Source organism: Pyxicephalus adspersus, chromosome Z (genome assembly GCF_032062135.1).
Source record: "Pyxicephalus adspersus chromosome Z, UCB_Pads_2.0, whole genome shotgun sequence".
Classification (NCBI taxonomy): Eukaryota; Metazoa; Chordata; class Amphibia; order Anura; family Pyxicephalidae; genus Pyxicephalus; species Pyxicephalus adspersus.
In genome coordinates, this window is record NC_092871.1 from 82,333,093 (window position 1) to 82,347,855 (window position 14,763).

Sequence of the window (14,763 nt, forward strand, 5' to 3'; positions counted from 1 at the left end):
TTCAGAAGTGCTGTAGTAAAGTCACTGAAGCAAAAGTATTGCCAGACTCCAATGACTTGTCTGTGTTTTTTTTTCTTTCCATTGTCTTTTCCCCTTTGTTTAATTAGCGTAGGTGTCCTCTTCAGCTGGCTGAACAGGAGGGTAGCATCCTCTTCATTGGGATAGGCGCAGATTTAGAGTTTTAAGCAAGTGACTTAAGCCCAGCTCACAGTGGGAGTCTTAATCACTTTATGAGACCCTCAGCACATTCCAGACTCTTGTGTCTCCTCTATCCAGTGTTTGCATTGTCGCAGATGAAGAAGCCTTTTTTATAAGAAACGGAAGAAGCGCAGCTTTCCGTGGCATCGTGCTCTATTCCTTAATGAACAAGACTAAAGGTAAAAAGAGAATGACATTCTGTGCTTGTGTTTTATGTGTAACTATTGCTATGTCGGAGTCCTTTAAATAACTTTCTTCCCGACACTGGAGGAACGCAATGTATTTACGTGAATGGAAAACGGTAACTGCCTATGACGTCTTTTTAAAATTTCTGCTTGATGTTTGCAAGATGTGCATGTGATTTGTGTCTGTATATGACCTGTTCCCATAATTTGTTTAACTTTTGTTCCTTAGGGCAACATAAAGCCATTTCTGAGGTGAGTGGAAAACACAGGAAGGTCTTTGAAATCTGTTTGTGATATTGGAAATGAATTAGATTTATCATGCAAAAGTGGTGATCTTCATTCTATAGAACAGCACACTGATATACACTACTTGCTAAATGTGTCTCCTTTGTTCTCATTTGGGGAATAAACAATTTTTGAAAGATTTACATTGGATATACCAGTGCTAAATGAGCCAGTAACATTTTTTAATAGATACAACTCTTTGAAGATTCTTTACTTTCCAAATGGGAATAGGAGAGAAACATACAGCAAAAAGAGTATATCAGTGGGCTAATATATGAGAAGTAAGCTTGCATAATTATGTGATCACAGATGAGGTTTTAGGATTATTCTAGCCTTTTGGTCTTCATAATGCATGCTATTTGATGCACTTTCAAGTATGCAGACAATGCACTGGGCATGATTTTTTAGGAGGTGCCTTCAGAGTATTTTTACACCAGAGTGCATGTAAATCACCTGTGTAGTCAATTTTTACATGCAGTTCCATTTATTGCTAAAGCAAGACACGCAGTATTAATATTATTATTATTTACCAGGATTTATTTAGCGCCAACATATTAGGCAGCGCTGTACATTAAATATTGGTTGCTAATGACAGTCGAATACAGACAGGAGAGAACCCTGCCCCAAAGAGCAAACTATTATTAGTTCTAATCTATTAGATGTGTGCATTATTTAGCAAATGATCATATCTCCCTGATCAAAAATCTGTCAGACAATATTGATCATTAGACTGTGTTGGACCTCTCTGTTAAAAATACGTCAGCAAAAATCTGATCGGTTGGACCATTTTGATCATTATACCATGTTGCACTGCACTGTATCGAACAGATTTCAGGAAAATTCTGATTGAAAATGGATTGGACCATATTGATCATTATACAGTGTTGCACTGATCTGTATCAAACAAATTTCTGCAAAAATCTGATTGAAAAAATGATACACCACCCAATGACATACAAAGCTATATGGCTGAGAATGGTGTGTACTCCTGCCTGTCCTCAACTGATAAAAAGCCGGCCTTTCATGATCAATGTTCAATTGATTTTTTATTCATGATTGTTTAAGAAAGGCTCCTAGGTTAAACATTGGTTTTGATAAAAACATTGAATCAAACATTGTATTTAAACCTTGCTTTTCTCAGTGGATTTTGACCAGGAAAGCAAAAATAGATTTTTGTTTTATTCAATGTATTTTATTTGAATGTGTAATAATTTAAAAACATTGCATAGTGCGTGCCTAGCTAAATGCAGATGCATTGTTACCCATAAAACAAAAATATTGCCAGCAGTAATTTAAAGAGTGCATGGGATGAAAAAGTGTAGAATAAATAATTGGCAGGGACTTCGTGGTGCATTTTGTGTGTACTTTCTTATGTTCGAGAAAATGCAAAGCGGTGGAGGGCCCCAGCTACCCATTCTAGGTTTTGGCTAACCAAAGAGATTTACATTTCAAACTTGCAGGGCTCCTTAGGTCTCTTTGACAGGCGTGAGGTGCCTAACAAAGAGACTAAGAAATCCCATAAACTTGCATTTTAAATCTGTTCAGCTAATTAACAGTATCAGAATTTTTTTTTGGCAATGGTAGCTAAAGGAGCCAATGAGTTGCCTGTAATTTGCATGGAAAAAATGCAAAAAAAAAACTTAAAATTAATTAAAAAAAAAAAAAGATTTAAGGTACTGGGTATTCCATAAAGTGATAAGTAGTAACCATGGTGTGGTAGATTCAACACCCACTTGGAATGCTACTGGCATGGGACACTCTCTTATGGACTCTCACTTATGGATCTCCTATGAGTTCTTTGGTTTATTTTCAGAGCCATGTGCAGACATTTGATAATTATCCTTCTCAAAATTGTTAGAGATTTTTTTTTGCAAGAGTAAAAATGAACATGCATACAGAAGGGCTGCTGGGCTACTCCTGAGCAATCTGTTCAATAAAGAGAGGAGAGGAAAGAATGACTGGAGGGGGCCTCCCTGTATCCCTCCCAATATTAAACAATATCAGTCATTAGCGGTCTGTCCTTTAGTGATCCGTCTTTTAGATACATGTACTAAGGCTTGATTTTCACGAATGATCATCTAGTGCAAAAAGAAAAATCTTGTGTTTGTAGCTTTGGGAATATTAGGTCATGAGCTGCAAAATAAACACATCTTTGCATGCATGAGTGCAGTCATGCAAATCTTTCATCCCATGCAATTCGTTAAAAAAAATTCAACATGTTGGAAAATTTTTGACACCAAAGATCCAGGGGCTGCATGAAAAAAACTATTGGCTGAATTTTTTAGCCAGGAACCACTGTTAATCTGCCCATATTCATTTTTAATGTTAAATGTTAGAATTAATCTTTTTCATATTCACTAAAGGTGACCACTGCAGATCTCTCACTGATAATTATCGATAAAAAATCTGTCTTTCTGGCTAAATTATCCTTTTACTGAGACCCCTTGGCTTATGAATGAGTGCAACACATTCGTGCCAAAAGGATTGTTCCTGATTCTTCATTCACACAACGTGTTCAGTTACAAAAGGAATTTTTAAGCTTGTTGGAAACTTCAGTGAGCAATGGCAAACATTTGCAGCACACGGACGCACTCATTGTCACTATCTGGTTAACCTCTCTATGGCCTGATCCTGTTGAGTGAGTGAGGATGAGATCCACTTGCTTTTTCTCAGGCTGTGTATGGCTGCCCTCTTTCTATAGCTGCCACGAAAGCCTTTGTTTCATCACTGCCTAGCTACAGCTCATTTTGAGCTTCATTTGTGGAGGCACAAATTCTGCAACGAGTCATTAAAAGAGTTTCCTGTACTCCAGTTTTCTTTATCTAATTGATTTATGGTAAGTTTTAATACCCCTTGCACATTGCCAGCCTCACATCCTAATTCCGAATAGTCATGCCATTCCTGTATGACAGGTGTATGGGGGTCTCCATATCAGTAGCTATAGTTAGAGGCCAACTAGATTCTCCAGAGATGGTTCTTCCTAGTCCTTGTTATGTTATCACTTTGGTTTCTGTGTTCTGGTCTCCATCCCATAGAGACTTCTGATAAGCTGTGAGTTTAGAATTCCTTTGGGAGGGGACCGATCTGTTAGGAGTTGTTTCTATGTAATGTGTTATGCACTGACCTCCCCGCCTGCTGGTCCTCCTGCTGTCCAGGGACCTGCTCTCTCTCAGTCAGTCCATTGTCATTCTATCTTTTGTCTCCATGTGATATGTACTGCAGAAAATAAGCAAAATGAACTTGGTTTTGTCATTCGAGGACGTTTGCTCATCTGTATTAACCTTTGAACAGCTTTAGGGGGGATTGAGAACCTTCTCAATGAAAATGAATTAAAAAGGTTACCCCTGTGCTAATGGCTTTTGCAATTGTATGGAATCTAGCAACATTAAGTACATCGCTATCTATGCTGGTTGCTACGCTCTGCGACCAGTTATTTAACATATCGTAGTGTCCCGCTGAGGCAGAGAATAGCCTACAGCTTCCAGCACAGAGCATTCTCTTGTCTAAGCCAGGGGTAAAGGGTAGCGAGGCCTGCGCTACTATTGCCCTTGATACGTCTAGATTATGGATGAAGCCATGGTATAGAAATCCTTGCGCTCAGTGGGGAACGTAGATGAAGAGGGTTAGAATGGGGGGGGGGGATGTAGTGTTGCCAGCTATGTACCTGCTCTGTATATAAATGGAGTAGTTGACAGAGCAAAGGATTGGCAAAACAAAGCAGAAAGGGCACGCCAAGGTCACGAGAACATGCGAAGAACAGAATATGTAATGAGCCTTTTCATGGGCACACAGGGAGGCTGTTCAAAAAGTTGCAGTGTTTCGGGCACGGGGCCGCACACAGTAAAATAATACCATAAAATTGAACAACTTCCTTATCCGTGCCTTCTTTGTACCTAATAAATTGGGATCTCTTATGGCTCCTGACCTCTGCTGACCGATCTAAATGACCTAGTCATACACCTGATGCATTGCCATTCTTTGGTGGAGCTCCAAGGCATAGCTGAACATAATAATGTAGCCTTCAGGAGACAATCACACATGTTGAAGAACCAGAAGGCATTTTAAGAGAGTCAAGGAGTCCAAGTGCAAGTTTTATACATTAAGTGCCACCTTTCTTTTTAGATTTTTCAACTTCCTAGCCCCCATCCTTTGGTATCAGTCAACGTGGCCCTCAGTTGGCCAGAACAGGTAATGTTAATTGTATTTTACTAAAAACAAAAAATTACTAATAAAACACTAAACCTAATTTAAATTTGCAGCTGATCGATGCAAATCCACCCTTAGAAAAAGGTGAACGTAACCATCAAAAGAGCGGGCTTTATTGACCAGTTAAGTTTTTGATCTGCCCAGAATAGTCTACGAATTACCGGAAGGGCTGGCATGACCTACGCTGGTATTGAATGAGGTTGCTTTTGTGCCAAGTTATTCCTGTGTGGTAGATGGCTTGTCAGAGGTTAATTGCATTGTAGCGACACTTTGGAGTCTTTGTACAGTTGAGCCGCAGTTGTCCAAATTATATTTTCCGGCTCTTAGTCCAGGTATCACTGGGTCCTCCTTTCCTTCTTCTATCCCTCTCTCCACCCTCATACCTCAGCTTTCTCCTTTACCCCTCCTTAATTCTCCTCCTCCTTGTTGGCTTATTGTGTTAGTCTCTCAGGTGTTTGGGTTTTTTGGTTGCTTCCCAACAAAAGGAACGGAAAATCCAGGTCTCGTTCTGGTTCTTTGTACATACTCTCTCCTGCGATTAAAGATCAGGTAGTTTGCTCTGTCATTTTTCCTTTAATGTTCTCTCCTCCCTCATACCTCTAGCTGTGTTGGCCCTCCCTCTGTGCTTACTCTTATTCGCTCGCTTTAAACCTCCCTCCCCATTTCTGTCTTCTCTGTCCCTCATTCTTTCTCCCTTCCCAGTCTCCAGTGTGTCTCTTCCCCCTCTCCTTCACACTCCAACAGAATTGAAAGTGGAGCTGTCAGGTTCTGTCACAGTGGAGCCTCCCTCCTACTGTCTCACTTTGCTCTAGAAACAGACACATAAGCACAGTGACACTTTGTTAAACTGTGTTGTGCCTGTCACTTTACCCTCCTCCCTTCCCCAACCTTCTGATGTCCCTTCTGCTCCTGCACTAAGAACAGTACAGAGCGAATGCTATTGGCTGGCTGGAATTTTGGGATTTCGAGCCCTTGCACATTGTCACCATTGTTTTGATGCATATCACCTCCCACACCTACCTGCCAACCCTGTGATATCCTCACCTAACTTGCCTCCAACTTATCAGCGGACCAGTATAGATAGACTTCATTCTCCCTGCGATACCTGCCAACACCTGTTCCATTTTACCTGTGAACGGTTTATTCTACGGGTTCGAATGTCTCTTTCTCTGACTATGCATTCTTTTCGTTATGAACGTATTGAGATGGTACAAAGTCATATCAGTTGATTGGGGTGACCTACATCCTCCTACTTTTTCACATCTATATTTGCAAGTTCGCAAAGGTAAGCACCGTTGTTGCATATTACGCATGACCTCTGATCAAGTTAGTCATTTTCACAGTTAACGTTTACTGAATATTAAAGACATCTGTTTTTGTTTTTATGTGTTTATAGCTTTTTGTTGGGTTTTGATTTTGTTAACAGCAACTCGTTTTTAACATATGTCGTAAAGCATCGTTTCAATATTCTAAAGCAGGACCATAAAACATGAATTGGAAATATGGGATCCCTTTATCCTTTCATGATGATTCTTTCGGCTATTGAAGTAACATAAAAGAAAAATATTATTTTTTTTAAATGAAGGATTTGTTACCGGTAGACAAATTTTGTATGGAGCCACTGAAATTTAAAGACAGATCTATTTGGCACCATGCAAAATTTAAACATGGCTGGGTGGACAGGCTGTTCAGACCCAATGCTGCAAAAGAGGGCACATATGACACATTTTATTATCTTGTTTTCCTTTCCTGCTTCAAAAGTGTATGAAAGTTTTAGATACACTTTATCTGGCCTTGTAGATATTACATTATTCTCAAAAGTGTATCCAGGTCCTAAATATTGAATTATGCACAGACCTGTAGGCTTAAAGTGTTTACTTTAATGAATTGTGGTGACGCCTTCATGTTGGAGAATTACCTACCATCACCCAGAAAAGCCTAACTCACTGACGGTGAAGGCTGAAGGTACCCAAAGTCATCGAGTATAGTTAATAATCATCCAATGTCCACGGCTAAGTTTCCATTTAGGCTTTATGGCTTTTTTTTTCAATATTCACCAAGTTGCTTTAACTTTTGTGCAACTTTACTAAAACAAGTCAGATTTTGGGTGACAGAATCATTTACATGTTTTTTTTTTGGGAAAGTGATGTGGTTTATTAAGTAGCTTAGTTATTTTACAAAAAAATACTATTAAAACCCAAGTCAGCTTTTCTAAAAAAGTCTTCTGACGCTCAAGTGTAAATCATAATTCTTGGTTCCTAAGATCCTTCATGAATCTCACACTTTTTTTTGCTTTGTTCTCCGAATACTCTTGCTGTGCTGGCATTGCTTTTATTCATCTGTTCATAGAACACAGTATGTTAGCTTTTCAACTGCATTTTTTCCCTCTGGTCTTTATTTACACCCTATCAATGTGTCATACTCTTCACTTGTCCTTCTCTCACCTTTTTGTAGTTGACAAGTACATCTCCCAAAAGTCTCCACCCTGTCTAGTCATCCTGAAGCTTAACCTCATCATCCCTCCATCCTCCTCTGCAAGGATCTCACTTTCTCTCTCTCTTCTACCTATTTTTTTAGCCTTGCCCGTTCTGTTAAAATTTCTTGTCCCTGCCTTCCAGCATGTTCTTTGAATACCTTCCTATGCAAACCCTTTGTAAGTTGGATGGAGATGGGAAAAACAAAAGCCATTCGGTATCTAGTGCCTGGTACGAGGTGTCCCAGGTTTGAGAGGTGTTGGTTGCTCTCTTGAACACAAGCTGAGAAAAGCCAAACTGACAGATCGACATTCTTTTTCTAAAGCCTGAAATGGTACCTCTGCCAAAAAAAGAGAGCAATTAGACTCTTAACCCTTTGTGTGTATGATCTGTCAATGATTTTGCAGTTTTGAAATCTATAAAATAAAGGGCATCTACAAATTTCCCCTTCCAAACAATAGTTTTTGTACTGTCTTTCCTAAACCTTGTACAGGGGCTTAATAACTTGCAATCATTTTGGGGGACAGTTTTAGAAATGATTGCTGTACAGAGCAGTCTGTTTTGCATTATGAAGTGGGGAAGGGGGAGGACGAACCAGAGGACCCCCGCTGTGGGTATTACAATAGTTCCCAGTCAGGAGTTTAGTGATTGAGTGCTAAACAAAATCCTGAGGCACCTGTACTGGTTTTCAATGTTCACCAAAGATCGTAATCAATGAAAACCTAGCATCTGTATAACAAACATAATTCTCCAATTAATTGTTGCAAACAATATAAGCAGTATGCGGTCTTAAGTAGTAAAAACTTAACTGTTATAAAACGTGTACTTTTGGTATTACCATTCCTTGTTTTATGGCTTTGAAAGGTAACAAATACTTCACTTGTAGTACCTCAGTCACTGGTATGTTAAGTTGATCACATTTGCCACGTTTTTTGCTTGTTTGCTTGCAAACATCCTGGCCATTCACTGACCTTTCTTCCACTCTACATACAACTGCTAATCAGTTGTAGCAAATTGTACAAACATCACTGTAAATTGTCTTGGCTTAACCTATTAAGCTTGTGCATTACAGCAAAGTACAATGGAGAATCATCTAAATTTTCCCAACTTGCCAAGCAATGGCAGGTTGTTCTAAGCAATATGATATTGTTGGAATTTGATGTACAATGTGCGAAGATCATTCCATAAGGTCTGCTATTTTTTTAAATACAAGTTGCAGCTACAAAGTTATTTGTTTTGCAAGACAAGGAGCAACGTTTAACGTGCAGTAACCCCTGGCAACTGATCAAAAATCCTCTACCCTGAACTATTGAAAAGCCAAATCTAACTGGCGGATGTAGGAGGGGAAGCAAGAAGAACGAGGTGGTAAATGCCTCCTTTGTCACCCTTATTTTGACAAATGAGGGCTGGCACCGATGGGGCCTCCTACAATGCAGCATGCACGTAGACAAAACACCAGTGCATGGCCATTGTATGTAGGTTTAATGTTTGCTGCAGGTCTGTATAAACATCTTGCTGGTTTTACTACAATTTTTCTGTAGGGAGAAAAGAAGAAACACGCAACATTCCACTAGGAAATTAAAGGTGCCAAACCTACATTATTATATTATGACCATATATTTGCAATAAATGTTACTGTCAACATGCTTTATTTCCTACTTAAAACTAAGCAAGCCTTCAGTGTTGATGTGTCTAGATTGGGTGACAGTTAGTAATTAGAGGAAGATCATTTCTTTTACAAGAAAATTATAGTTATTTTGCTTAAAGGGAAGTAGGAAAATGAACTTTGGCACCGACTCCTAAATCCGTCTGTATAAATGTGTTTGTGTTGCAATCCTGGCAATTTCTTGCACACGTCACTAAGATCTACTGACAATGATGCCAGGACATCCCATAAAAAAAAAAAAAAATATTTCCAATAAGAAACCTCACCGCTACTAAAAATATATGTTCATAACGCTGTGCTTCCTTCTAAAGGACAGCCTGTTATAATGAACTTCCTTTATCCTGCTCTATATTCTCACGCTCCTTTCCTTACGCCCAAATCCCTTGAAAGCCCCAAGCCGAAGGTGAAATTGTTTTTTTTCACAAAGTGCATTTGCATCCCAGTTTGACCCTGACATGCAATGCCTATACCACTTCCTTGTCATTGTTGGTCTGAGGGATTCTTTTTTAGAGAATAATTTCTGGCTTCCAGTTTTGGAACTTTTTTTTTTTTTTTACACATGCACAAAAATATCCAGTGTGACGATCCTTTTAGGTAACTTTAAGTATCCTTCAATTGAATGAATGCTGCCCCACCAGCAGTTTTAAATAGATGGAGAGGATTTGATGGGAACAAGAAGATGAGCACTTATACTTCTTCATCTATATATAGCTCTAAAACTGCAGAGCTATTGCTGCTTAAAATGATTTCACATTTCGATTGGTAATTATTTTTCAGGCAAACAATGGCCATTTTAGAATGGAAGTCAAAGTTGTTTTTAAGAGTTGAATTGATCTAAAAAAAAGTGAGGTTCTTAACTTTAAAAAATCACTTACCGTACCTTTATTTGTGAAAAGCCCTCAATCCATCCACAAACCAAGCCCAGCAAGTCCAGTGCTCTCTTGGCTTCTCTTTTCTTTCCAGGGCTCGCCATTCCATCCAACGCCGCCATCTTCTTTTTTCTTATATACAGGGGTTCTTTCTCACATCACCCAATCTTGCAATGCACAGGGACAAGATTGAGTGATGCCAACAATTGCCAATCTCATTGTGCATGATAGGTTTGCTGTGCATGATAAGTTCAGTGCACTGCTATAAGCTGCTAAAGGTGAACTACTTGTGAAAGTCAACAAAGTCTGCTATCTGATTTCTGACTCCTAAACTGCATGAAAATGCAATGTACACATCTGTGTGTTGTATACACTTAAGTGTTATCTAAACCCCAAAACAAAATTTAATCTTACCAGCCTATATGGTGGCTGCATTTGTTTTTGAAGTTTACCCTATCATTGCATCTGGTGATCATCCTAGTTACACACTTCTTGTCCTTGGATCACAACGCTCACTTACCATATTGTATCCGGACTACAGCAACTATGGAACCAATTCCTCTCCTCTAAAACTAATAGTTCACTAGTCCTTGGAGGTAGCTGAAAACAATGTGAATGATAACATTGTGGTGCAAAAAGCACAGCTCACAAGTTTTCCAGCAAGATCCACAGGAACTTTGTGAACTTGATAAAACAGATAAAGTAAATGGTTTTCAATTGTATATTTAGCAGACCAGGTTGGGATTTGCATATACTTTAATACAAAGCTCCTGGGAAAAAACTCTTTTCTACAGAGATGGTAATGACCAACATAGTGATGCTGCCCCATGTCCCCAAGGGGTTTGTTCATGTAACATATGAGGTCCTCTAGGTACAATCCTAAAGGATAACTACCCCACCGCTTCCACACTGGTTATCGGCATCTATCCTGTGAGGGTTCTTTTGCCAGAACTCGCCCATTACACACACTGTGCTAATCTGGAATCTTAGGAATTATTGCCATGGCTGACATCGCCTGAAAATGCTAGTTGCCTGGCTGACTCTGGATTTAGTACTGTAAGTCAAGGATCTGGAACCAGACAAGGACTTATGTCACAATGACAGCCAGCTGTCATTTTCAGAAGGTCAGCAATGGGCTTATTACCTTATTACTAGGGGAAAGCAGTAAAGGAGACGTCATTTAGGAGGAAACCATACAGAGGGTTAGTTTGCATCATACATATGTTAGATGCAGCCCTGATCTTGCTTAGATGCTTTGGAACAATTATTCAAACTGCATTTGCACTGCCCACTTTCACCACACAAATAGATTTTAGTCACTTGGCATCAGATACAAAGATGCATCATTTTGCCCTTGCCAATGGCTAATTTTAACTCTTGTGAAGTTCAGTACTCTATGTAAATAAGATTTCCTTTTCATTGTCCTTTTTTTTTTGCTGGCTTACGTGTTGCTTTTTTTATCACTTTGACTAATAGCCACATCATTTTCCTTTTACCGAGAAAAGGGATGCGGGAAATTTCCTGCTATGTCCCAACGTTGACATAACTGATTAGATAAAGACCTAGTTCAGCGGAGACAAATTTGTTTCATAAATCCACTCCTATAATATTTTTTTTCCTTTTATTGCTGTGAGTCAGCTGTGGTCAGTCTTTTCTATACAAATCTCTGCTGTGAAAAGGCGAATTGGTGTGTTGCTCTGTACTTGTGTCAATATGTAAGATGTGTGTCTTCAGTATGAGCATTTACTGTGGGAATGCCAATGTTTGATCACTGTTTTGTCCCTCATTTTCCCCCGTCTAGAGCAGCGATACCATGCAGATATTGGCACTGCCCTCCCTACTTTTGCTGCTTCTTAATTTTCCTATGGGATCATGGACCTCCCGGCCTGCCCGTGTCTACTTAACGTACAAAGGTAAGTCACAATTATTTTCAAGTTCTTGCTAGCTGCTCATATGTGCTGTATTATCTTTTACAGATTGTGGCAATTTATGTGCAAAAATTCCTAATTTGCTGCTTGTATGTTCCATTTGCCCTTTATTTTCACAAGCTCACATGTTGAATACATGATTTTGTTTTGTGATTTTTTTTAAATTTAACTTGTGTTGTGTAACAGGTTTTAAATGCAAGGGCATTTTGAAAGAGTACTATAAGGTATCTTGGAAGTCCCTTTTTTTTGGGCATGAAAAGGTTGTAATTATAACATAGTTTCAGATAGGGGTAAATTGAAATTGGACTCATATCAGTTTGAACCATGTGCTGTTTTTTATTATTAATAATATTTTTGTTATTATTGTTATCCAGTAGTTATACAGTGCCAAAATATTACACAGTGCTTTACAAAGTTCATAGTCTTATCACTAGCTGTCCCTCAAAGGGGCTCACAATTAATTGTCCTTACCTCAGTTATATGTCATTAGGAGAAACCATAGCCAAATATTGAAACAAGTATACTATGCAACTTTTTAAACTTGTCATTTGTTGCATATCCCCCCAAAAATCTTGTAATCCTAGTAAACCATGCCGATTTTCTTTCTTATGAGGGTGATGACAATGCTGTCCCTCTTCTGAAATCAGAGCAGCGTTGCCACCTTTTCATCAGCTGTACCTGCAGGACTTACTGACGCGAGTAAGGGGTGTGGGGGGCATGACTAATAGTTTTGTCACCTCTAATTTACCCAGCCCTACCCTCTTTTTTTTGTCATACAGTCAATGGCTCAGATGGTTATTGAAGTTGTATTTTGTTCAGCATCACCAACCTATGCATTTCAAAAGCTATGATTTGGCAGATTAAGACAAGCACTTGAGTTTCTTTTTTTTTAAAGAAGGGGTTTGAAAATTGTAATTAACTTGCTGAATCCAAGCCAATGACTATAGCTGTAGTTTAAGGCTGTAAAACATGCAGATTATACCAGATGCAAAATTGCAACTAATTGAAGCAAAACATTCCTGGAATGCTCTTCAGCTTGCTAAGATTAATGTCAAATACGTCGAAATGGCTTAAGTTTCACAGGTGAGGATAAACAAGGATTGTGAATCAGTCTAGCAAAATATTAGATCTGTGCTAATTTTATTGATTTATTGCCACAATACACTGCTTGGGTACAATGAACATTTTGTTATTTGGGTCTGCCACAATGGCGGTGTTCATAGGGCATTTCTGTTCTTGGTTCCCCGCTGGAGTTATGGTGCCAGGATTCCGGGAAAATGCTTGCTTCTTTCTCATCCCAGAGAAACTTGTGAACAGGACCTCTTGTTCTTGTTAACGTGTGAGTTATCCATGTTTAGATTGGTGGGTGAAAATTGCCTTTTTCTAAACAATTGGTTATGAGAACTGTTTAAACACAATACTTTCATGGAGCCCATCTGGCTTGACCAACAGCAGGTGCAGGCCAGACTCCTCTTGACTCTACAATGCAGAGGTCAAACAAAGCCAGCTTTTATTAAACCTTATTTATCCAAGTGGCGGAGCAGATCCTGCAGAGATACTCTCATTCAGCATGGTGGGACCTTGGTGAGGTTGTCACAACCATAAAGATTATTGAATTGCTGGGATGACGTGCTATGCTTGCTGCTCTTTGTATCATAACTGCTAAATCACCCACATAAACCTCCATTACCAAAGGCTCCCAATCCCCTATCTACAAATAACTTTCCCTTTAAATAAGCACTTTTGAATGCAGGTGCACACAGTTTATATAACATGCAAATGTCTCCGCTCAGAGCAAAGCGATGACATTTTAAGTGATTATTTTGAAAAAGGATACCTGCACCGTGCAGTTTTTCCTTTTTGACCTGTTTCCAGGATGCATAGTGTCAGAAAATGCCTACGGGCAATAACCAAGGTCCCATTTCACAACTCCACTTATTGCCAGTAATAAAACAGGTCCTGCTTGGTGACCTCTGCTGCTTGCAGGGTCGCCAAGGGGAAAGGATTACCTTGTGTTTTTGTGTGTATTTGACCTCTAACCTTAAAAGGTCACAGAAGGGTGAGGAATTGTCTCCTTATGTTTCCTCCTTAAGGAATTTCTAGGGGGGTGAAATATTGGCACACAGTGCAATGTTGACATTATTAAGGGCCAACGAATAATGGAGGCTGTTTAATACCTATCCCTTCATAACAGCCTTGTGCAATAAAAGCACGCCTTCATTGTCACCATTTTGTACAGTTCTTGGCCTGGAAAGCCAAGGGCTCATTCTACAGCCATGCCATCCTTACAGCACTTAGCAACAAGTCGTACACACCACTCAGGTTACAGGAAACAGTAAATCTCTGATATCGTATATTAGTGTGAGAAAAAAAAGACAATAAGCAATGTTGACCACCAAGATGTCCACCATTATTAGGGCTCATTTAGAGGACCATTATGTTTAAATTGCTGCTGAATTGTGAGGCTACTACCATATTTGTAATGGTAAAGCGGAACAGAAATTGTCTTTTAGAATTTGGTAAGGAGCCTCAAACATGTATGGTTAATAATTAAAAAAAATGTTAGTGTGTCCCTCTCAAGTTTTTCTTTCCTTATATTGGTGGCCCCTGTAACAATTGTTTTTATATTGGTGGTCAGTGAGACCCTTATTTATAGTGTCTAAATTATACGGCACCTCATTGAAATGCTGGTCATCAATATATTATTAATCAGGACAGTGACACCATTTCATGATTTTGTCTTCCCAATGTATTTGTCTCCCTAATGTCACTGTTATTTTCCCCCAGTGCAACCCTTTCCACCTTCCATTATTTTGTCTACCCAATGTCACTGTTATGTTCCCCTGGTGCCACCATGATGTCCCCCCACTGCCACTCTTTCCACCTTTTGTGATTTTGTCTTCCCAATGTCTTTATTTCATTATTTAACTTTTATGCACCCCCCCCCCCCCC

General features: G+C 39.2%; 1 protein-coding gene across 5 annotated transcripts in view; it reads left to right on the forward strand.

The window, feature by feature from the left end:
* The first annotated feature begins 208 nt into the window (after positions 1 to 208).
* The window catches only part of LOC140344239 (semaphorin-3F-like), a 68,325-nt gene continuing 53,770 nt past the window's right edge, over positions 209 to 14,763 (forward strand). Inside the window, exons 1-2 of one of the 5 annotated variants that reach the window (XM_072431257.1) lie at positions 209 to 377; positions 11,685 to 11,796. In XM_072431257.1, coding sequence (XP_072287358.1) covers positions 11,697 to 11,796 — 100 coding nt within the window. In that variant the 5' untranslated portion in view covers positions 209 to 377; positions 11,685 to 11,696. Of the gene's footprint in view, positions 378 to 5,458; positions 6,160 to 11,466; positions 11,571 to 11,684; positions 11,797 to 14,763 lie in introns of those variants that run through there. The other 4 variants (XM_072431258.1, XM_072431255.1, XM_072431259.1 and 1 more) reach the window with 4 other exon arrangements.